General features: G+C 46.5%; 1 protein-coding gene across 1 annotated transcript in view; it reads left to right on the forward strand.

Annotated features, from left to right (window-relative positions):
* LOC141114265 (protein kinase C alpha type-like) overlaps positions 1–25,779 on the forward strand; it is a 230,229-nt gene that overhangs the window by 196,222 nt on the left and 8,228 nt on the right. Inside the window, exons 12-14 of the mRNA XM_073607850.1 lie at positions 5,310–5,390; positions 8,375–8,482; positions 14,713–14,853. Of these exons, the coding sequence (XP_073463951.1) occupies positions 5,310–5,390; positions 8,375–8,482; positions 14,713–14,853 (330 nt within the window). The remainder of the gene's footprint in view (positions 1–5,309; positions 5,391–8,374; positions 8,483–14,712; positions 14,854–25,779) is intronic.

Consider the following 25,779-nt stretch of genomic DNA (forward strand, 5'->3'; position numbering starts at 1 on the left):
GTATATTAAGTCAAGACTTGTCTTGGGCTTGCCCACCGATTTAACCCTTATGGGATTAGATCCTTTGCCTCCATAATCAGGGGTCTCCAAACTGTGGTCCTCCAGTTGTTCAGGAACTACAATTCCCATCATGCCCAGTCATGTCTGTGAAGGTCAGAGGTTTACAAAGCCTCATGGGACGTGTAGGCTTGCAGTTAGACAGTTGATAGCTAAACATTGGAAATCTGCTGTGTCACCTATGGTCCTAAATTGCTTGAGACTCTCGATGATATTATGCGTATGGAGGAGTTGGTGGCTATCATTATGACACTTGTGAAAAATTCATATCAACTTGGCTGGCCTGGATAATGTTTAAGGGCTCTCCCCAGTTCTGTGCCTTCGTGGTTGACCCTCGCTAAATGTTACCTCTCTGGCCTAGCCTGCCCGTTAGCCATATGGCAGTTGTCCGCCTTTATGGGTGTACTGATTGACTTCTGGAGCTGTCTTGAGAGTGGTCTTTACAAAGTGTGATCCCCTACCAATATGGGTTTCTGTCCCCGCGGGAGGACGGTGGCGATCAGTGGCCTTACCTTAGGAGGCCGATGCTGCTCCTTGCTCCAGCTTGCCGAGGGAAGAGCCGGGGTCATTGCTTCTCCTGCCTGGCCGAACAGGAAGTGGGTCCTGAGACTCGATTGGCCCGGGAGTCCTAAGACTTTCTGGCCAATAGGGTCTCAGGACCCGCTTCCTGATTGGCCGGGAGGAGATGCAGGAAGACATTGGCGAACATTCATTCGCTATTGTCACACAACTGGGTGGGCTCAGGGCGCAGTGTTCTGCGCCCCGAGACCACCCTTTTTTGAAGCGAATTGGAGCCTCAGGCTGTAATCATGTGCTTCAAAAAATAAAACTCCATATTGAAATCCATGTGTCCGGTGCCCTGCATGTAGATTAGGGGGCCGGACGCAAGGATTAGGGGGGCAGCGCCCCTGTGCCCCTAATGGACGGACCGCCACTGGTTTCTGTACTCTCTGCTCTTATTTTTTTTTTCTCCCCTCTCCTCTCTTCTTTTCTCCTTTGCTTTCCTTTTATTGTTGTTTGTTTTTTATTTTTTACCTACCATGCCCATTTCCATGGCCACCTATTCCCCCCCCCCTTTTTTTTGGTTGCTTTTTGGCAGAGAATCTTTGTTCATCCGTCCCTTCTCACATATTCGGACTTCTTGTGGTCTAAGCTTTTTTGGGACATTCCTCCTTTTGATCGATTTACGCCATTTTTCCCCCTTCTAGTATAATACCAGTTATCCATGGTTAATTGTCATTGTGCCAGTCTTTCTTTGTTGTTTTTTACTTCCTGTTAAATCTCAATAAATATATATTTGTCTAAAGTCAAAACTTTTCTTTTAGTTTTGTATAGAGTGAGGGAGGGTTAGAACTCGTTCTCTCATTTCCTGTTGTACCCCATGACATGAGGTGAAGGGAAATATCTCCATTGGATTCCAGTCATTCCATACTGGAGCCAAAAAGAAAAGATCTGACTATCAATGTCACTGTAGCTGTTCTATTCTTTTCTTCTACAGCTTCCTAATGTGTCCGACGGGAAATAGGAATCATTCTTTCTGTTGTTGTCTGTAAACTGCTTTATACACAGATTATTATTCTGATGGTGATTGGTTTTTACAGAGCATCCGGAAAGTATTCACAGAGCTTCACTTTTTCCACATTTTATTATGTTACAGCCTTATTCCACAATGAATTAAATTCATTATTTTCCTCCAAATTCTACAAACCATCCCCCATAGTGACAACGTGAAAGAAGTTTGTTTGAAATCTTTGCAAATTTATTAAAAATAAAAAATGTAAAAATCCCATGTACAGAAGTATCACAGACTCCTCCCATGTACATAAGTATCACAGGCTCCTCCCATGTACATAAGTATCACAGGCTCCTCCCGTGTACATAAGTATCACAGGCTCCTCCCATGTACAGAAGTATCACAGGCTCCTCCCATGTACAGAAGTATCACAGGCTCCTCCCATGTACAGAAGTATCACAGGCTCCTCCTATGTACAGAAGTATCACAGGCTCCTCCCATGTACATAAGTATCACAGGCTCCTCCCGTGTACATAAGTATCACAGGCTCCTCCCGTGTACATAAGTATCACAGGCTCCTCCCATGTACAGAAGTATCACAGGCTCCTCCCATGTACAGAAGTATCACAGGCTCCTCCCATGTACAGAAGTATCACAGGCTCCTCCCGTGTACATAAGTATCTCAGGCTCCTCCCATGTACAGAAGTATCACAGGCTCCTCCCCATGTACAGAAGTATCACAGGCTCCTCCCATGTACAGAAGTATATCAGGCTCCTTCCATGTACATAAGTATCACAGACTCCTCCCATGTACATAAGTATCACAGGCTCCTCCCATGTACATAAGTATCACAGGCTCCTCCCATGTACATAAGTATCACAGGCTCCTCCCATGTACATAAGTATCACAGGCTCCTCCCATGTACATAAGTATCACAGCCTTTGCTCAATACTTTGGTGAAGCTCCTTTGGCACCTATTACAGCCTCAAGTCTTGTTGAGTATGATGCTACAAGCTTGGCACACCTATTTTTGGGCAGTTTCTCCCATTCTTCTTTGCAGGACCTCTCCAGCTCCATCAGGTTGGATGGGGAGCGTCGGTGCACAGCCATTTTCAGATCTCTCCAGAGACGTTCAATCGGGTTCAAGTCTGGGCTCTGGCTGGGCCACTCAAGGACATTCACAGAGTTGTCCCGTAGTCACTCCTTTGTTATCTTGGCTGTGTGCTTAGGGTCCTTGTCCTGTTGGAAGATGAATCTTTGTCCCAGTCTGAAGTCCAGAGCACTCTGGTGCAGGTTTTCATCAAGGATTTCTCTGTACATTGCTGCATTCATCTTACCCTCAATCCTGACTAGTCTCCCATTTCCTGCTGTTGAAAACCATCCCCACAGCATGATGCTGCCACCACCATGCTTCACTGTGGGGATGGTATTGGCCAGGTGATGAGTGGTGCCTGGTTTCCTGCAGACATGACACTTGCCATTCAGGCCAAAGAGTTCAATCTTTGTTTCATCAGACCAAAAACATTTTTTTTTTCTTTTCTCATGGTCTGAGAGTCCTTCAGGTGCCTTTCGGCAAACTCCAGGTGGGCTGTCATGTGCTCTCTACTGAGGAGTGTCTTCCGTCTGGCCACTCTACCATACAGGCCTGATTGGTGGAGGGCTGCAGAGATGGTTGTTCTTCTGGAAGGTTCTCCTCTCTCCACAGAGAAATGCTGGAGCTCTGTCAGAGTGACCATTGGGTTCTTGGTCACCTCCCTGACTAAGGCCCTTCTCCCCCGATCGCTCAGTTTGGCCAGACAGCCCGCTCTAGAAAGAGTCCTGCTGGTTCCAAACTACTTTCGTTTACAGATGATGGAGGCCACTGTGCTCATTGGGACCTTCAATACTGCAGAAATGTTTCTGTACCCTTCCCCCGATCTGTCCCTCCATACAATCCTGTCTCCGAGGTCTACAGACAATTCCTTGGACTTCATGGCTTGGTTTGTGCTCTGACATGCACTGTTACCTGTGGGACCTTCTATAGACAGGTATCTAAAGGAGAACATTCGACAATCCATTTCAACAAGAGCGAGCAAAGAAAAACTGAAAGACCAGGCTGGAAAATTTGAGTCGATTCTGATGGGAACAATTTCATTTCTAACCATTGAAATTGCAGCTGGTGATGAAATACTAGTCTCACTCGCACTTGTCAAAGTTAATCCAGAAGTAGAACATTAGTTTTGCACATTGAGACATTGCCATGGAGCTCAAACCGTAAGTCCTCCAAAATTTGAGCCCATGAAGACCCCATCAAATGGTTGGGTAACATCTGAACGTTCAAATGAACCTGTACAGGTATAGGGCCAGCATTACAGGTGAGGAATGACACAGGATCAGATGTCACAGACCTTCTAACTACTGCAAAGAGAACCTGTCTTATGTATTCTAGCCTGCACCACGAGCTGTCTGACTTCAGAAACCGTTCCAGTTCCACGGCGGACATGCCGCTGTTTGTGCAGAGGTGAGCGGGCTCCAGGACTAGCACCTCATTAGGAAGCCTCACCTGTGAGACAGGTTCTCTTTATAGCCAGCAGGTCTACTTGTGTGAGGTGTTAGTTGTGTAATGAGCAGAGCTCACCAGGAGGAGTAATTAGCTCCTCTCACCCATCTGTACATCCTCCGCTGCTCAGCACACCTGATAAAAGAAATGTCTATGTTTAGCCAGAGAGGAAGAAGTGAAAGGTTTGCATTACCCCCTGCGGGGTGAGGGGGCGCCTTTCATCTGCTTCATCGTGCTCTTTAGATTTTGGTGGAGGGCGGGTGAGTGACCTATATGGCCATCAACTCACAACTCTGCTGAACATCATTGAGCCTGAGCATCATCAGTGTTGATTTTTTGTTTCAACCCCTGTTTACCTGGACCCTAAACGATACCAACTTCTGTACTGTGTCCCTAGATTGTGTCCCTGTGCGTTGTCCTGCACCGCGTCCCGGTGCGTTGTCCTGCACCGCGTCCCCCCTGTGCGTTGTCCTGCACCGCGTCCCTGTGCGGTGTCCTGCACCGCGTCCCTGTGCGGAGTCCTGCACCGCGTCCCTGTGCGGAGTCCTGCACCGCGTCCCCCCTGTGCGTTGTCCTGCACCGCGTCCCGGTGCGTTGTCCTGCACCGCGTCCCTGTGCGTTGTCCTGCACCGCGTCCCTGTGCGGTGTCCTGCACCGCGTCCCTGTGCGTTGTCCTGCACCGCGTCCCTGTGCGTTGTCCTGCACCGCGTCCCCCCTGTGCGTTGTCCTGCACCGCGTCCCCCCTGTGCGTTGTCCTGCACCGCGTCCCTGTGCGTTGTCCTGCACCGCGTCCCTGTGCGTTGTCCTGCACCGCGTCCCTGTGCGGCGTCCTGCACTACGTCCCTGTAATGTGTGTCCCTGCACTCTATGTCCCTACACTGTCTTGTCATGTCACCACTTGCCATAAGCATTAACACATGAATTACAGGCTGGGTTATGTTAAGGTATTTCAAAGTCTAATAGAACAAAAAGGTGAAGTGGGTTCCTGGGGAAGATATTTCCAGAACACAGATGACTTCCTGTCCAATATTTCCATTGACAGAACTACCAGATCTGTCTGTCCTATTCTGTCAGTCACATTGTGCTGTGTGTGGTGTTCAGACTGTATCCCCCGACCCGGCTTTGTATGATATTCCCCTGTATACAGGATCTATCATCACACCGACATCACATAACACAGATCTGTCTTCTCTCCTCAGATCATCGCTTACCAGCCGTATGGGAAGTCTGTGGACTGGTGGGCCTATGGGGTCTTACTCTATGAGATGCTGGCCGGACAGGTGAGTACCCCAAATATGCTGAGAAGTGACCATATGTGGAAGTCATCCGTATTCAACCTGCAGAGATAGTATGTTTACCATGTAGATCTCCTAGCTTGTTACAGGAGACTGCTAGAGAGTGCTGCCATGTGACCAGAGACTGCTAGAGAGTGCTGTCATGTGACCAGAGACTGCTAGAGAGTGCTGCCATGTGACCAGAGACTGCTAGAGAGTGCTGCCATGTGACCAGAGACTGCTAGAATGATGCCATGTGACCAGAGACTGCTAGAGAGTGATGCCATGTGACCAGAGACTGCTAGGGAGTGATGCCATGTGACCAGAGACTGCTAGAGAGTGCTGCCATGTGACCAGAGACTGCTAGAGACTGCTGCCATGTGACCAGAGACTGCTAGAGAGTGATGCCATGTGACCAGAGACTGCTAGGGAGTGATGCCATGTGACCAGAGACTGCTAGAGCGTGATGCCATGTGACCAGAGACTGCTAGAGAGTGCTGCCATGTGACCAGAGACTGCTAGAGAGTGCTGCCATGTGACCAGAGACTGCTAGAGAGTGATGCCATGTGACTAGAGAGTGCTGCCATGTGACCAGAGACTGCTAGAGAGTGCTGCCATGTGACCAGAGACTGCTAGAGAGTGATGCCATGTGACCAGAGACTGCTAGAGAGTGATGCCATGTGACCAGAGACTGCTAGAGAGTGATGCCATGTGATCAGAGACTGCTAGAGAGTGATGCCATGTGACCAGAGACTGCTAGAGAGTGCTGCCATGTGACTAGAGACTGCTGCCATGTGAATAGAGACTGCTAGAGAGTGCTGCCATGTGACCAGAGACTGCTAGAGAGTGCTGCGATGTTACCAGAGACTGCTAGAGAGTGCTGCCATGTGACCAAAAACTGCTAGAGAGTGCTGCCATGTGACCAGAGACTGCTAGAGACTGCTGCCATGTGACCAAAGACTAATATAGAGTGCTGCCATGTGACCAGAGACTGCTAGAGAGTGCTGCCATGTGACTAGAGACTGCTAGAGAGTGCTGCCATGTGACCAGAGACTGCTAGAGAGTGCTGCCATGTGACTAGAGACTGCTAGAGTGTGCTGCCATGTGACCAGAGACTGCTAGAGAGTGCTGCCATGTGACCAGAGACTGCTAGAGACTGCTGCCATGTGACCAGAGACTGCTAGAGACTGCTGCCATGTGACCAGAGACTGCTAGAGACTGCTGCCATGTGACCAGAGACTGCTAGAGACTGCTGCCATGTGACCAGAGACTGCTAGAGACTGCTGCCATGTGACCAGAGACTGCTGCCATGTGACCAGAGACTGCTAGAGAGTGCTGCCATGTGACCAGAGACTACTAGAGAGTGCTATGTGACCAGAGACTTCTAGAGACTGCTGCCATGTGACCAGAGACTGCTAGAGACTGCTGCCATGTGACCAGAGACTGCTAGAGACTGCTGCCATGTGACCAGAGACTGCTAGAGAGTGCTGCCATGTGACCAGAGACTGCTAGAGAGTGCTGCCATGTGACCAGAGACTGCTAGAGAGTGCTGCCATGTGACCAGAGACTGCTAGAGAGTGCTGCCATGTGACCAGAGACTGCTAGAGAGTGATGCCATGTGACCAGAGACTGCTAGAGAGTGCAGCCATGTGACCAGAGACTTCTAGAGAGTGCTGCCATGTGACCAGAGACCGCTAGAGACTGCTGCCATGTGACCAGAGACCGCTAGAGAGTGCTGCCATGTGACCAGAGACTGCTAGAGACTGCTGCCATGTGACCAGAGACTGCTAGAGACTGCTGCCATGTGACCAGAGACTGCTAGAGACTGCTGCCATGTGACCAGAGACTGCTAGAGACTGCTGCCATGTGACCAGAGACTGCTGCCATGTGACCAGAGACTGCTAGAGAGTGCTGCCATGTGACCAGAGACTACTAGAGAGTGCTATGTGACCAGAGACTTCTAGAGACTGCTGCCATGTGACCAGAGACTGCTAGAGACTGCTGCCATGTGACCAGAGACTGCTAGAGACTGCTGCCATGTGACCAGAGACTGCTAGAGAGTGCTGCCATGTGACCAGAGACTGCTAGAGAGTGCTGCCATGTGACCAGAGACTGCTAGAGAGTGCTGCCATGTGACCAGAGACTGCTAGAGAGTGCTGCCATGTGACCAGAGACTGCTAGAGAGTGATGCCATGTGACCAGAGACTGCTAGAGAGTGCAGCCATGTGACCAGAGACTTCTAGAGAGTGCTGCCATGTGACCAGAGACCGCTAGAGACTGCTGCCATGTGACCAGAGACCGCTAGAGAGTGCTGCCATGTGACCAGAGACTGCTAGAGAGTGCTGCCATGTGACCAGAGACTGCTAGAGAGTGCTGCCATGTGACCAAAGACTTCTAGAGACTGCTGCCATGTGACCAGAGACTGCTAGAGAGTGCTGCCATGTGACCAGAGACTTTTATTGCCTTGTTACAAGAGATTATTACATTCTAATTGTCCACAAATAGGGGAAGAAGTTATTGCGATGATTTGGATGCGATGCGATGTATGTGATTATTTATATGCGATGATTTGTATGCGATGATTTGTATGTGATGCGATGATTTATATGCGATGCTTTGTATGTGATGCGATGATTTGTATGTGATGCGATGATTTATATGCGATGCGATGATTTATATGTGATGCGATGATTTATATGCGATGATTTATATGCGATGATTTGTTTGCGATGATTTATATGTGATGATTTATATGCGATGATTTGTATGCGATGATTAGTATGCGATGATTTATATGCGATGCGATGATTTATATGCGATGATTTATATGCGATGTTGCAGGATTCCTCTGTAGAACCTTGGTACAATGTATCTGTAGAAGAGAGATCACTTCTTCTGCCCCTCCCCCGAGTCCCATCGATCTCCCTGCCGTCCCTGAATCATGTAATCTTTCCAATAACGCTCTAACCACGCCTCTCCTTTTGTGGCAGCCGCCGTTCGATGGTGAAGATGAGGACGAGCTTTTCCAGTCTATTATGGAGCACAACGTGTCGTACCCGAAATCCATGTCTAAGGAGGCCGTGTCCATATGCAAGGGGGTAAGAGGTCACCCCACAGGGGCAATACGGAGGAGGGCGGGGCTTGTACTGAAAACAATGTAACAAATATTTTCTATATACTGCAGCTTTCCCGGCCTTAGATGTGATGGTTGCATTTTTTATTTTCTGCAAGTACAAAAAAAAAAAACCCTGTTGCTCCTGCCAGAAATCCAGTGCCCTTCTATGCACTGATCTGAAATCTCATTTAATGTTATCAGCTTTCCCAGCTATCCCTGAGGACTACAGAACACCTCCCCCACGTTATGGAGTCCTGTCTTAGGATGACAACATTGCTCTTCCATAGATATGATGAGTGAGTGTTGTCACCTTAGGACAGGAAGTTCCTGGCAGGATCACCAGGTGAAAATAAAGGGGAAACAAACACAAACACATGCAGCCACCACATGTAAGGTCTGATGAACTCCAATACATGACATTGTTTGTGTTCTTCTGTATAGATACTTTATCTGTTGTCACAATGTAACCTCTAAAGTGAATGCAGATCATAGATTGTGGGTGTGTCCTGTGTGCAGATCATAGATTGTGGGTGTGTCCTGTGTGCAGATCATAGATTGTGGGTGTGTCCTGTGTGCAGATCATAAATTGTGGGTGTGTCCTGTGTGCAGATCATAGATTGTGGGTGTGTCCTGTGTGCAGATCATAGATTGTGGGTGTGTCCTGTGTGCAGATCATAAATTGTGGGTGTGTGTCCTGTGTGCAGATCATAGATTGTGGGTGTGTCCTGTGTGCAGATCATAGATTGTGGGTGTGTCCTGTGTGCAGATCATAGATTGTGGGTGTGTCCTGTGTGCAGATCATAAATTGTGGGTGTGTCCTGTGTGCAGATCATAAATTGTGGGTGTGTCCTGTGTGCAGATCATAGATTGTGGGTGTGTCCTGTGTGCAGATCATAGATTGTGGGTGTGTCCTGTGTGCAGATCATAGATTGTGGGTGTGTCCTGTGTGCAGATCATAGATTGTGGGTGTGTCCTGTGTGCAGATCATAGATTGTGGGTGTGTCCTGTGTGCAGATCATAAATTGTGGGTGTGTGTCCTGTGTGCAGATCATAGATTGTGGGTGTGTCCTGTGTGCAGATCATAGATTGTGGGTGTGTCCTGTGTGCAGATCATAGATTGTGGGTGTGTCCTGTGTGCATATCATGGAAATGTGGGTGTGTCATCTTTGCAGACAGGTTATAGTAATTGTGGGTGTGCCCTGTGTGTGCAGATCATAGAAATGTGGGTGTACAGGTAATAGAAATTGTGGGTGTGATGTTTAGGCAGATCATGGAAATATGGGTGTGTCCTGTGTGCAGGTAATAGCAATTGTGGGTGTTTCCTGTGTGCAGATCATGGAAATGTAGGTGTGTCCTATGTGCAGATCATGCAAATGTGGGTGTGTCTTGTGTGAGATCATGAAAATGTGGGTGTGTCCTGTGTGCAGATCATGGAAATGTGGGTGCGTCTTGTGTGTAGATCATAGAAATTGTGGGTGTGTCCTGTGTGCAGATCATGGAAATGTGCGTGTGCTGATCATGGATATGTGGGTGTGCCTGTGTGCAGATCATGGAAATGTGGGTGTGTCCTGTGTGCAGATAATAGAAATAGTGGGTGTGTCCTGTGTGCAGGTAATAGAAATTGTGGGTGTGCCCTGTGTGCAGGTAATAGAAATTGTGGGTGTGCCCTGTATGCAGATAATGGTAATGTGGGTGTGTCCTGTGTGCAGATCATGAAAATGGGGTGTGCCCTGTGTGCAGGTAATAGAAATTTTGGGTGTGCCCTGTATGCAGATAATGGAAATGTGGGTGTGTCCTGTAAGCAGATAATGGAAATGTGGGTGTGTCCTGTAAGCAGATAATGGAAATGTGGGTGTGTCCTGTATGCAGATAATGGAAATGTGAGTGTGTCCTATGTGCAGATCATGGAAATGTGGGTGTGCCTTGTGTGTAGATCATGGAAATGTGGGTGTGTCCTGTATGAAGATCATGGAAATGTGGGTGTGTCTTGTGTGTAGATCATGGAAAAGTGGGTGTGCTGATCATGGACATGTGGGTGTGTCCTGTGTGCAGGTAATAGAAATTGTGGGTGTGCCCTGTGTGTGGATCATGGAAATGTGCGTGTGCTGATCATGGACATGTGGGTGTGTCCTGTATGCAGATCATGGAAATGTGGGTGTGTCCTGTGTGCAGGTAATAGAAATTGTGGGTGTGCCCTGTGTGTGGATCAAGGAAATGTGGATGTGTCCCTTGTGCAGGTAATATAAATTGTGGGTGTGTCCTGTATGCCTATCATAAAAAATGTGTCATGTATGCAGGCTATAGAATGTGGGTGTGTCCTGTATGCAGATCATAGAATGTAGGTGTGTCCTGTATGCAGATCATAGAATGTGGGTGTGTCCTGTATACAGATTATAGAATGTGGGTGTGTTCTGTGTCCAGATTATAGAATGTGGGTGTGTCCTGTGTGCAGATTATAGAATGTGGGTGTGTCCTGTGTGCAGATTATAGAATGTGGGTGTGTCCTGTGTGCAGATTATAGAATGTGGGTGTGTCCTGTGTGCAGATTATAGAATGTGGGTGTGTCCTGCTCTCCCCTTTTTTTTTTTTCCTTCGGTTTTCTTACATAATTAGCTCTCTTATGTAATTCTTCCTCCAAATTTTTTGCATGTAGAGGAAGTTCTGTCCTTCGATGTATATTTTATTTCCAATGTGATTGCTACAACCAAGATAAGAGAAATTGATTTTCCACATCCTATATCTATTATGGTGTACTTTATTTGATGATATATATATATATATTATAATGTTATTAAAAATGATTCATAATAATTATATAATAAATGATAAATAATTAATAATAATATATTATTTATTATATATGTATATATATTTTTTTACAACAGTCAGTCTTTCCGATACGTTTGTAGGATAAAGGTCGGCGGGTCAGTGGGTTGGCCGTCCGGGGGGGCCTGAGTTGGGATCCGTAGAGACGCGGGATTCAGCCCGGTAATAAATGATATTATTATCCGGTGACTGGCGGTCGCTCCACAGGACATTCCTTCTATTTCATCTCCACGTTCCCATAGAAACTATTAAATGCTTCAGCGCGGTGGTAACCCCTTGCGTTCCTGAGCGTGGCGGGCACAGACTGGCGCCGGCGCCCAGCAATGGAAGGGTTACACGCACGGATAGGGTTTGTTGAACCCCCATCACACACACGTCTGCTAATTAAGTGTCAGCTCGTTAATTCCTATCGTTGATTAAGATGCATCGAGAGCGGCGGGCCACTTACAGAGAGATGAGGCGAAGCGTCTAAATGAGAGTTCAGCGGGAGAACGCGCCGGCTTTACGGCTTTTCGAGCGAACGCACGAGGCTAATGGCGTTCATTTATCTTCTGTGGAAGAGAAAGACTCCCTTCTGCGTGTTTTAAATTCTTACTCGTAAATTGCCAGAGCTTTCGCCGAAGCCACAGACACAGCAGACAAAAAGCCCAGCGAAGATTTACACCGCGCCCAATTCCCACCGCCGTACGGAGAATGATGGCGGCCTGCGAGGATCCCTTTACATCAGCATGGCTGTGAACTACATCTTTTATTCATTATATTTTTATTTTGGGAATGAAGGAGTATAGAGCTTCTTTCTCCATTTCAACCCAAAACTTGTGAGCTGAGCTTAGCCCCTGCTGGCCCGACCAACGCGTTTCATGGGACGCTGCTTATATGGAGGCAATAGGCCATTCAGAAGTGCTGAGTGGGATATGAGGGCGAGAAGGTCATAGTGAGTCTAATGTTCTAGTGCCCAACCTGTGGCCCAAATACTGCATGCGGCCCTTCCGTATATGATATGCAGCCCTCAGACCTCAGCAGTCTGTAATGGGACCAACGCGTTTCATGAGAAGTTGGTCGTATGGAGGCAATTGGTCATTTAGAGGTCCTGAACCCGGCACACGCCCTTTTCACAAAAGTCTGACGCTCTGTTGGCCAACAATCCAATCGTGTGTACGAGGCTTAAGGCCGGAAGATTTACCCCCCTTCATGGCCATTTTTTTTTTGCGATACGGCACTGCGTTATTTTAACTGACAGCGATGCTGTACCCAAATAAAATTGTCCTTTTTCCCCTACAATTAGAGCTTTCTTCTGGTGGTATTTGATCACCTCATCGTTTTTTTTTTTTGTTTTGTTTTTTTGCGCTATAAACTAAAAAAAGACTGATGATTTTGGGGAAAAAAATATTTTTTACTTTCTGCAATAAAACGTATCCAACAATTAAAAACAAAAAATCAAATTTCTTCATTATTTTAGGTCAGTGTGTATTCTGCTACATATTTTTCGTAAAGAGAAACAAACAAAATCCTAATAAGCGTATATTGATTGGTTTGCACAAAAATGATCGCACCTACAAACTATTTGTATATGAATTTTTATTTATTTTTTATACTAGTGGCAATCAGCGACTTATAGCGGAACTGCGATATTGCGGCGGACAATTGGACGTCGACACTTTTGATATACTGTGGGGACCAGTGACAATTCGTTCCGAATTCGTTTTTTTTAAGGAATTTCAACAAATTTGTTAATTCGGAAACAACCGAATTAACGAAAAACCCGTTTAACAAATTTTTCCCAATATTCGTAAATTTGAATATTTGGAAATCTGTAAATACGAATATTCGAAAATCTGCAAATTCAAAAATTTGTATATTTGGAAATTCAGAAATTTGTAAAACCGAAAAATAAGAAAGAAAAATTTGAAAGAACGAAAATCCGAAAATTCTAAATAATAACTAGCTAATAATAACTATTGAATTATAGGTATTGGAATTTCCTTTCAAATTTGTCCGATAGTGAATGTAACAAATACGAATTTATGTGAAGTTACAAAGTATCCGAAATAACGAATGCCGCATCTAAACGAATGGAACATAACAAATTAATAACAAACAATAATAAAAACGTTTTTTTAATATTATTAATTCGTTCTCTTCCATTTGTTTAGATGCGGCATTCATTATTTTGGATAATTTGTAACTTCAGATACATTCGTATTTGTTACATTAAACGGTAAAACGGTAACTCCACTTTTGTTGATAGAAAAAAATTAGCCTATAGAAAAAAAATAATAATATATTTGCTACACAAGTCATATTGTAATTGAATGTTATTAAAAATGACTTTTTCCTTTTCAATCTGCAGCCGCTGTCATTTCCTGTAGAGATTCAATATGGCCGCCTGGAGGTGTTCTGTATACAGAGTGTCCCTCAGATAGGCCATTCCCTGCTTGTGTGTGATTGGCTCACTGATTTTCCCAGAAATCTGAACTAAGATATCAAGTCAGATTTTGGGGCAACAAAAAAATGTTTTGTTTTTTGGAGAGATACTTCCAAAGGGATGCAGACCCGGCCACTTCCCTCATTAGATCCCTGCAGGTACAGCAGCTGATTGGTAATGATAAAGTCACGCACATTCACTCAGCACATGGACACAGAGAAACAAGCAGCGATTTCTTTTAGGAATAACAAAAGGAATCTGCAACAAAGTTTGTTACAATCCCTGCAATGTACAGAGATCACCCCGGGGGGGGGGGGGGGGGGGGGGGGGGTATAGAGTTACTCTTTAAAATTGTTTTTTCTTTTCCAAGCCTTGAAGTCTGCACTATAAATATCTGATCTCTGATATTACGTATGCGGCGAGGTCACCTTCCCATTGGTCGATCCTTCCAGCACTCCTTTTAATGCATTCATCATCATCAGAAATATTAAATTGCAGACCAGGGAGGGCAGTACAGAAAAATTGCGGCTGATCTCCTGGTAATAAGAAATATCATCTATTGCAGCTTATCAGTTCCTTGGATGTGCCGGCTGCTTTTGTTTTTATTTTGCAGGGTTGTTCTTTTCACCTGGTGATCCTACCAGTAATACACTTCCTGTCCACAGCTGACCACACTCATAATGTACTCCTGGAGGAGCATCTTTATCACTTTAGGACAGGATTGCACAACAGCTCCCAATCTCCTTCTAAAGAGAAGAGGGAGGTGGGGGGTGTTCTGTAGTCCTCAGAGAGAGATGGGTGGGGGGAATGTAAGGATAACAAGGCAGCACAGACATTTATCAGCTGATGAGATTTTTGACAGGAACAACAAGTTCTTTTTGGCAAAACATCAAACAGATATAACAAAAGGCTTTCAATGCTGTATTGGACGAGTATAACTTTAAGCGTTTTTTTTTTTACAGCTGATGACGAAACACCCGGTGAAGCGGCTGGGCTGCGGGCCGGAGGGTGAGAGGGACATTCGGGAGCACGCCTTCTTCAGGAGGATTGACTGGGAGAAGCTAGAAGGTAGAGAAATCCAGCCACCGTTCAAACCCAAAGTGGTAAGTGTGCATGGGTGGGGGATGGTGAGACCTCGGGAGGGTTATCTTCTCAGAGAACAATGCTTTCCCGGAAATAGGCTTTGTCATGATCCTGAGTAGGAACAACGAACGTTCTGATAGGTGACACTAAGGGGGTCAGATGAGTGATTCAGCTGCTGCCAACAGCTCGGCAGTGATATGATCAGTAATAGACCAATGAACGTTTCTAGTGGAGTTGCTCCCTCGCTGGATGGACCAGTGAGATGTCACTCGCTTGCTAGCGGGTGAGATTCTGCCACTTTCTGGGCCAGCAAGGCCCGTGGGAGACCTTTTATAATGTGGTTTCCCACACATGGGGCTTCAGCTTCACAAAGCATACAACAGCTAACGAAAAATGCTAGTCTGTCTTGCTACATTCAGCAGCCCTGCCACTGTTGGCAATGGTCTCCCTGACCACAGGTTCCTCAGATTCCTTAGATTCCTTTGGCCTTAGTTGCAGTACTTTGCTGCCCTGGGCCCACTCTTGGATCCCAAACATGGTTCTTCAGCTCCCCCTGCCCCCTGGGTTTGTTCGCTCTTTCTGACTTCCTCCAGACTGAACAAGGAGAACTCGCTGCTCCAGGTGAGAAGGGGAAGCCTGGTGGATCCAGTGGGTGCCTGCCCCGGCTCGCCACCGTGTACAACAGAAATAGAAGAAATGGCTGCACACCACAATGATGACCCAAGATCCTTAATTGGGACATCCCAAAAGACACTACAGGGAGGAAATGGCCACACACCACTATGATGACCAAAGAGCCTTAATTGGGACATCCCAAAAGACACTACAGGGAAGAAATGGCCGCACACCACCATGATGACCAAAGATCCTTAATTGGGACATCCCAAAAGACACTACAGGGAAGAAATGGCCGCACACCACCATGATGACCAAAGATCCTTAATTGGGACATCCCAAAAGACACTACAGGGAAGAAATGGCCGCACACCACCATGATGATCCAAGATCCAAAGCTATTTCTTCCCTGTAGTGTCTTTTGGGATGTCCTAATAAAGGATCTTGGGTCATCATAGTGGTGTGCGGCCATTTCTTCCCTGTGTTGTCTTTTGGGACATCCCAATAAAGGATCTTGGATCATCATAGTGGTGTGCGCCCATTTTTTCCCTGTATTGTCTTTTGGGATGTCCTAATAAAGGATCTTGGATCATCATAGTGGTATGCGGCCATTTCATCTATTTCTTCAGACTTTCTCCAGGCCCTCCTGGACTCACTAGCTACCTCCGATTTCTTAACCTTCCAGATCCTCTCTTGGTCTTCCCAGGCCCGCGTAGTGTCCTGACTTTCCCAGTTCTTTGGGTGGAAGTCCCCACACAAGAGATGCAGGAGAGAAACCAGGTCTCCTGATGGGCAGCAAACTTCCCCAAGCTATGCTATCAGATCTGCCTTAGAACAATCCTGACCATCTGTCCCCCCACACAAGGCTGTAGGCAGCTAGCAAAGCCCAGACAGAGGACTGAAGGATCCGTCCCACCTAAGATGCTCCAGAACCTTCAAGCTCCGGGTTCCCGATCTGAAACTACCAAACCCAGAGATATCTCATTCTCTTCTGATAGTCAGCAGATTCTAAACAGGCCTAGTGGAGTGTGTGACAGTTGGAGGCCCTGCCACGGTGCAAAATTTAGTAAATTGGTCTAGAGATGAGACAGAACTCTCAAAGATCCAGTTTGAGAAGCTCCAGTAGATGTTTTGTGAGCAGAGAAAATTGTAGGGGTTGATCTATTAAAACTGAAGAGTGCAAAAACGGTTGAAGCTGCGCATGGGAGCCAATCGGCTTCCAACTTCAGCTTGTTTCAATTAAGCTTTAGCAATAAAAACCTGGATGCTGATTGGTTTCTATGCAGAGCTGCCCCAGATTTTGCACTATCCAGTTTTAGTAAATCAACCCCACAGTTTTCTCTTCTCACAAAACATCATCTGGAGCTTCCCAAACTGGATCTTTAAGATTCCTGTGTCATTTCTATAGCAATTTACTAAACTTGCACCACCCTCCACTACGCCCGTTCAGAATCTTCTGAATATCAGAAGAGAATGAAGTGGATGAGGTTAGAAAAGATACATTAGTAACTAAAATAAAAAAAGAACATTGAAAAAATGGGGTCACCATTCAAAGTGAGCCAAGATCAGGATGCATTCGTTCTAAATTCATTTTTTCTTCTTCAATGTATCCTCTCCATCACATCCTATATCACACTCGGCATGTCCTCCTCTCAGGTGTCATCTCATCTCTTTTTAGTACATTGGAAGAGAGATCTTTTATCCAGAGTGCTCTCATTCCTGCTGTTACCTGAGATGGAAGGACGAGAGGAGAGATTCATGCTGAATCCTGCACAGCACACCAAGCAGAGATAAGCCGAACGTCTCGTCATTCCCCCGGTACACTGAATGTTCCCATCAAAATGTTCTCTTCTGCCGGAGGGCAAATTGTCATACACTGTCTGAGACCCATCTCTGTGTCATCTGCCTACCTGACATCAGTCGTCTCCTACCCGTACGTCTCATCAGAGAAGACATGTGATGAGGCTGAGAGCAAATTGTCATCTGTTGGAGCTTCCGTCTGCTCGGTGCCAAGTTTGATTCTTGTCATTATTCTCCCTTCACAGCCTGAACCGCAGAACTGACATACAACGAACTATAAATTAAAGGGGTCTCTTTTTAGGGCTACAACAAAATGGTGGCTGGTTTATACCCATGGCCCCTTACAAAAACACCACCTACATGCCAGAGAGGACACCTTCAGATTTCTGCACCTTGGTTCCACCTTTCTTCTAGGGTGCCGCATGAGCCCCAAAATCTGAGGTGTTCTATCATTCTAACAGTGGCTTAATCTAGGGCTATCCTGAGCCTCCCCATTTGTTTGATATGTCTGGACCCATAGTGAGGTGAGGGGGAAGAGCTGACACTCTTTCAGAGCAAAGCCTGCTCTCCTTCCTTCTCCACAGTAAGATATAGCAATCAGCCATAACATTAGGACCACCCACCATAACCCGTCCAGGTATGGACTCCACTAGACTTCTAAAGGTATCTGGCACCAAGCCGTCACTAGCAGATCCTTTAAGTCTTGTAAGTTGGGAGGTGGGGCCTCCATGGATCAGACTTGTTTTTCCAGCACATCCTGCAGATGCTTGCTTGTGTTGAGTTCTGGAGAATTTGGAAGCCAACTCAACACCTCCAACTCGTTGTTGTGGTCCCCCCCCCCCCCACCTCCATCGAACCTTCAGCTCCCTCCACATATTTTCTATGGGATTAAGGTCTGGAGACTGGCTGAGCCACTCCAAGACCTTAATGTGCTTCTTCTTGAGCCACTCCTTTGTTGCCTTGGCGGTATGTTTTGGGTCATTGTCATGCTGGAATATCCATCCACGACCCATTTTCAATGCCCTGGCTGAGGGAAGGAGGTTCTCGCCCAAGATTTGATGGTACATGGCCCTGTCCATCGTCCTTTGATGTGGTGAAGTTATCCTGTCCCCTTAGCAGAAAAACACCCCCAAAGCATAATGTCTCCACCTCCATGTATGATGAAGGGGGATAGTATTCTTGGGGTCATAGGCAGCTTTCCTCCTCCTCCAAACACAGCGAGTTGAGTTGATGCCAAAGAGCTCGATTTTGGTCTCCTCTGACCACAACACTTTCACCCAGTTCTCCTCTGAATCATTCAGATGTTCATTAGTAATCTTCGGATGGACCTGTACATGTGATTTCCTGAGCAGGAGGACCTTGCGGGCTTTTTAGGATTTCAGTCCTTCACGGTGTAGTGTGTTACCGATTGTTTTCTTGGTGACTATGGTCCCAGCTGCCTTGAGATCATTAACAAGATTCTCCCGTGTAGTTCTGGGCTGATTCCTCACCGTTCTCATGATCATTGAAACTCCACCAGGTGAGATCTTGTATGGAGCCCCAGACCGAGGGAGATCGATCGTTATTTTGTGTTTCTTCCATTTGGGAAATAATCACACCAACTGTTGTCACCCTCTCACCAAGCTGCTTGGCGATGGTCTTGTAGCCCATTCCAGCCTTGTGTAGGTCTACAATCTTGTCCCTGACATCCTTGGACAGCTCTTTGGTCTTGGCCATGGTGGAGAGATTGGAATCTGATTGATTGATTGCTTCTGTGGACAGATGTCTTTTATACAGGTAACAAGCTGAGATTAGGAGCACTCCCTTTATGGGAGTGCTCCTAATCTCAGCTCATTACCTGTATAGAAGACACCTGGGAGCCAGAAATCTTGCTGATTGATAGGGGATCAAATACTTATTTCACTCATTAAAATGCAAATCAATTTATAACTTTTTTGAAATGTGTTTTTCTGGATATGTTTGTTGTTATTCTCTCATTGTTATAATAAACTGACCAATAAAATTATAGACCGATCGTTTCTTTGTCAGTGAGCAAACATACAAAACCAGCAGCTGATAAAATACTTTTCCCCTCGCTGTAAGAAGAGATCTCATTTTATTTGGCACACATAATCAGAACTGATGTCGCTTTTCCGTGTCTGTTGATGTGTAATTGTTCAGATTTCTCTCCTCCCGAATGTGACTAATAGAAGACGTGTCCCGCGTGTGTTTATCGCGGAACTGCTGAGACATCCATCTCATCTCTCATGCTGGGATGTGTGATGACACCTCTTCTTTATATAGAGGTATGAAGAGCCGGCATGTGGGGAGACGGAAACTGCGTGGAGTCAGCAAGTAGAACTGAGCTTCACATGTGAGGATGGACGTCATCTCCCGTGTACAGTGACCACATGTGAGGGTGGACGTCATCTCCCGTGTACAGTGACCACATGTGAGGATGGACGTCATCTCCCGTGTACAGTGACCACATGTGAGGGTGGACGTCATCTCCCGTGTACAGTGACCACATGTGAGGGTGGACGTCATCTCCCGTGTACAGTGACCACATGTGAGGATGGACGTCATCTCCCGTGTACCGTGACCACATGTGAGGATGGACGTCATCTCCCGTGTACAGTGACCACATGTGAGGGTGGACGTCATCTCCCGTGTACAGTGACCACATGTGAGGATGGACGTCATCTCCCGTGTACAGTGACCACATGTGAGGATGGACGTCATCTCCCGTGTACAGTGACCACATGTGAGGATGGGCGTCATCTCCCGTGTACAGTGACCACATGTGAGGATGGACGTCATCTCCCGTGTACAGTGACCAGATGTGAGGATGGACGTCATCTCCTGTGTACAGTGACCACATGTGAGGATGGGCGTCATCTCCCGTGTACCGTGACCACATGTGAGGATGGGCGTCATCTCCCGTGTACAGTGACCACATGTGATGATGGGTGTCATCTCCCGTGTACAGTGACCACATGTGAGGATGGACGTCATCTCCCGTGTACAGTGACCACATGTGAGGATGGACGTCATCTCCCGTGTACCGTGACCACATGTGAGGATGGGCGTCATCTCCCGTGTACCGTGACCACATGTGAGGATGGGCGTCATCTCCCGTGTACAGTGACCACATGTGAGGATGGACGTCATCTCCCGTGTACAGTGACCACATGTGAGGATTGGCGTCATCTCCCGTGTACAGTGACCACATGTGAGGATTGGCGTCATCTCCCGTGTACCGTGACCACATGTGAGGATGGACGTCATCTCCCGTGTACCGTGACCACATGTGAGGGTGGACGTTATCTCCCGTGTACAGTGACCACATGTGAGGATGGACGTCATCTCCCGTGTACAGTGACCACATGTGAGGATGGACGTCATCTCCCGTGTACAGTGACCACATGTGAGGATGGACGTCATCTCCCGTGTACAGTGACCACATGTGAGGATGGACGTCATCTCCCGTGTACAGTGACCACATGTGAGGATGGACGTCATCTCCCGTGTACAGTGACCACATGTGAGGATGGACGTCATCTCCCGTGTACAGTGACCACATGTGAGGATAGACGTCATCTCCCGTGTACCGTGACCACATGTGAGGATGGGCGTCATCTCCCGTGTACCGTGACCACATGTGAGGATGGACGTCATCTCCCGTGTACAGTGACCACATGTGAGAGTGGAAGTCACTGCGCTGTTATGGAGACAAAATATCCTCTGTAATATGCCAGAGAACAGACATCACCATGTTGGTTTAATTGTTTCTGTATGATGCTCAGTGACCCGGCCTGTTCTAACACTTCTCTCTTACATGTAAAAATTTGTGGTATTTTTGCTAGAAAATTCAGTAGAACCCAAAAAAATATATATATATATATATATATATATATATATATATATATATATAATAATAAGATTATTATAATAATGATATAAATTATATATTATATATATAATTTTTTTTTTGTATAGGCCCTAAGGAATAAAATGGCGGTCGTTGCAATTTTTCACATGGTATTTGCGCAATTTATTTGGAAAAACTAGACTTTAATGAATAATAATAGTTTAAAAAAAAACACAACATATAACCCAATTTTTTTGTAAAATATAAAAAGATGATGTTACGCCGAGTAAATAGATACCTAACATGTCACGCTTTAAAATTGCGCACGCTCGTGGAATGGCACCAAGCTACGGTATTTAAAAATCCCCATAGGCGAGGCTTTCAATTTATTTTTTTACAGGTTACCAGTTTAGAGTTAAGGAGATTTAGTGCTAGAATTATTGCTCTCGCTCAGAGGTTCACAACCATACCTCACATGTGTGGTGCGAATACCGTTTAACCGATTGCTGCCCGCTTAACATCATATGACATTGCTGACTTCGAGCCGTGATATCTGCAGCTACAGGCATCATTCAGATATTGCCTTTTAGAGCCAGCGAATAACTTCACCATAAGAATGATCATATCGGCTTGATCGTTCTTATAGGCGGCGAGAGGGGACGTGTGTGTCCCCCCCCCCCCATACGGCCGCTCTCCGGTGCTTCTCCCGTCTCCCTTCTGCCATCAGCAAACCGGGAGAAGGAACCAAACGGCCCCCGGATGCTCACCATAGAGTTTTCTGGCGGGCCAGATGGTCCCCGATGTCTCTATGATCGTTCGGAGGCCGGGCAGGATGTTATGACGTCGCGTCCAGCCTCTGCATTTGAAAAAATGGCGCCCCCTCGGCTGGGAAGGTGACAAAGGAGTGGCTCAAGAAGAACCACATTAAGGCAAAACTACAAGTCCCATGAGGCATTACAAGGCTGACAGTTCCAAGCATGACTCCCACAGGCAGAGACATGATGAGACTTGTAGTTTCGCAACAGCTGGAGGGCCACCAGTTTGAGACCCCTGCATTAAGGTCATGGAGTGGGCTAGCCAGTCTCCAGACCTTAATCCTATAGAAGATGTATGGCGGGAGTTGAAACTTCAAGTTGCGAATCGACAGCCATGAAACCTTAAGGATTTGGAGAAGATCTGTAAAGAAGAGTGGAGCAAAACCCCTCCTGAGATGTGTGCAAACCTGATCACCACCTACAAGAAACCTCTGACCTCTGTGACCACCAACTACTAAGTCATGTTTTGCTTGGGGATCAAATACTTATTTTACTCACCGAACAACAACTCCATTTATAACATTTGTATTGTGTGATTTTTCTGGATTTTTGGTTGATATTCTGTCTCTATCATATAAAATACACTTATGATAAAAATCATAGACCCTTCATTTCTTTGTAAGTGGTCTGCATCAGAGTAAATCATTATTTTTCCCCTCTGTATTTCTCTGTACTGTAGAAGAGAGGACATGCAGTTAAATGTTTCCTGTACTGCAGAGAAGTACTGAATGTATTTTTCTAGCCAGACATAAGACATAGACGCTTTTAACAGCCACATATTTTATTTTGAAAGTATTTTAAAAGGCCAAAACCTCCGACTTAAAAATATCGCAATTAATGCCGAAATGCCATAAACTGGCACAGCCGACAAGTTTCCGGCACAACGAGCTGACCTTGGTTTTCTGGATTGTTGTTTAAAGCTTGAGAAGCGGTGACATTGTGTGCTTGTGTGATTACTACAAAGGATCTTCGTCTGAGCGCTTTGTATCCTCGGAGCGCGCGGTTCATTCTTTATCGGGGTAAACAATTCATCTAAGAGGAAAAAAAATTGTTTGTTCTGAAGAATGGTGGACACGTGTACTTTCATTTCTCAGAACCTTCTCTGAAAATACCTTCTTCGTGATACTGCGGAGAGCACGGATCGGCTTTGCTTGTAATAAGATGCGTCATTGTGCTGACCACCCCCCCCCCCCCGCCTCCGGGTACAGGGAGAGCTCCCCCTCATGTACAGGGGTATTTTCAGAGGTTTTCTGGGAAGAACAGGCAGGACACAGATGGTCCCGAATACAAGGACGCCGATCATGATGTGTGCACTCTAACACAAGATACAGAAACATTTCCTGTAATATCTGAGAACATTCCGCAGTCAATGTTATAACGTGATGTCCTTACATCGGACTGTATATAAACCACTTCCCATCCAATGTACATATATAAACAGCCTAACAGGAAGTGGTTGGTACCAGGATCATGGCTGCTGCCAGGGCCATGGATAAGGGGGTACCGCTGGTTCTCCAGTATGAGGTCCAGGCAGTAGAGTGAATTGGATGTCTGCAGGGAGGATGATCGGTGCAGTGGTGGGGCAGTTAGTGAAACTGATCCCCTGTCTCTCTGCAGCAGCTGAAAGCCGGCTTCTTCTCTTCTCCATCCCACCGGCTTTCAGCTGCTGCAGAGAGAGCCGTACAGGGGACCGGTTCCAGTAATTACTCCCTCGCCTCACTGATCATGCTCCCTGTGCACCATACGTTTCCACCTGCTGCCCAGGCCCCCCCTGTGTCCCCCCCGCCTATCCAGCAGCGCTGCCGACTTCCCTCCTCTGCTTACGGCTGGCAGCACACAATAGGATCCTTCACGGTGGAGAGTAGGAGAAGGGTCCAGTAAATGTCATATTTACCAGCCCCTTCCTTTCCCAAATGAACACCAATGGTATCAATCACTCACTGTGTTTATTCATAACTGAAGCATAGTAAACTGTGTTTATTTGGGTGGGGGCCCTGTCAGGTTGGCTGTATGGAACCCGTGGTTTCTGGTTGCAACTATGATCCTGGTCTTTTTTTTTTTTTTTTTTTACAGCCAGCACTTGGTTTTTGGGTAGAAGTGATCTGAGCGACTCTAAAGATCACCGCCACCCCTGGTGGTTCCCAGGCTTTTCTGTTCCTCTCAGGAGGCCAAGGACCTTGGTAAACCATCGGGATGGCTTCCCACAAAAGAGATGGAGAAACGTTTGTATTCCGATCTCCTCTGTAACGAATAAATCCAGGCGCAACTATGATTTCATCACTTTTGGTTTCAGAGCTAATCTGCGTTTAATCAGCTGCTTTGGAGGGCAGTGGAGAAATCAGGGGTCAATTTCTCCATAAAGATTACCTGTCCCTTGCCAAAGCTATCACAAGGGGGCTTGTTCGCCCGCTCGTGATTGCAATAAAGTAATAGAAAAAAAGAAAAAAGTCAAGTGGGCATGATTAGGGGACAACCTGTTAAAGAAAGTGGGTTGATGGGCTCCTTAGATGTTGTGCTGAAGTTGTTTGGAAAGCCCCAAATCCTAGCAGCACCTCCAGGGCCACAATCTGATTGTAGGGCAGTGAACAGAGCTATTCCGCTTTATCGCTAATACAAATACTGCCCTCCAACTGTTTCTTAGCTTCTATTTGAGATTTTTCACTTGCTGTGAAAACAATGTTTGCATTGTGACATATTCTGTAATACTGGGCACTTTTAATGGCCATAAACAGATCTGTGGAAGAGGTGCTTGGATTGTGAATGGGGTTAAAAGGCCAACTTTTTCCCAAGATGGGTTTAGTTTTGCATGGATCCTAGCAAGTTGAATTCCATGTCGGCTTCGTAAAACGCCTGCATACTCCAACACCGAGGACTCCCTACCAGAGTTTACAGCTCTGCTGTCATTACAAAACCAAAGGATGGTGTCGCCTTCTCTCTCGATAGAATCTCAACAATATGGAATAAACAAATAATTGGGGCATCCAGCTATGAGATAATGTGTCATGGTCAGGCTCAGAGACAAGTAGAGAGCACTTACCAGCAGGATAAGTACACAAGCAGATCATCCGGCGATTGACGCGGGCTCGTCTGAGATCTAAGCACTAACTGGTATTCACCAAAGCTCCTGATGGAGATGAGTTTTGCTGCGTGTTAGTACCAGGTCACAGTCCCCTCAGGATTGCCCCACCAGGAGGTGAGTAAGTTGGGCTCCAGTAGCAGATATAGCTGGTTGGGATCAAGGCCGGTGCAAGGAGTTTTGTCTACTCAGACAAAAGGTGCATTTTTCCACCATCAGTTGCTTCCCTGGGCACTGATCTCGGTGTTTGAAAGCTCTGGACCAGGAAGTGATGTCATACACGCCACTTCCTGGTCTGTACACAAGGAGGGAGGGTCAGCAGATGGATGTTTGCTGAACTCCCACCGCCCTTCACAGGCACACCCACCATAACCGCACCAGGCCCGTAGGTGGGAAAGCGGAGCCCAGTAAACATGGAGGGGGCATCCACATTGCGGCAGTTGTGGAAGTGATTGGCGGTTTCACAGCCGCTTGTATGTCTTCCACATTGGAAGCCGAGTCGGCTTCACAAACATACACACACTTCCGGCCGGTATAGTGTAGTTAAAATCCAAATCTCCAGCTATTGGCTGCGGATAAGGATTTTAATGCCCGACCCCCCCCATCCATCCTGGCACCCTAAGGCAGCTGCCTAAACTGCCTTATACTGGCACCGGTCCAGGTTGGGATAAAATAAAAGCATAGTCAGTAAACAAGTCAAAGGTCGGTAACAAGTGGTAGTGGATAAGTGCAGCAAGGGCTGCTATTAGAAATCATGGGGCCCCATACTGCCTAACTGACATAAACCTGC

This window comes from Aquarana catesbeiana, linkage group LG12, assembly GCF_042186555.1.
Source record: "Aquarana catesbeiana isolate 2022-GZ linkage group LG12, ASM4218655v1, whole genome shotgun sequence".
NCBI classification, from domain to species: Eukaryota; Metazoa; Chordata; class Amphibia; order Anura; family Ranidae; genus Aquarana; species Aquarana catesbeiana.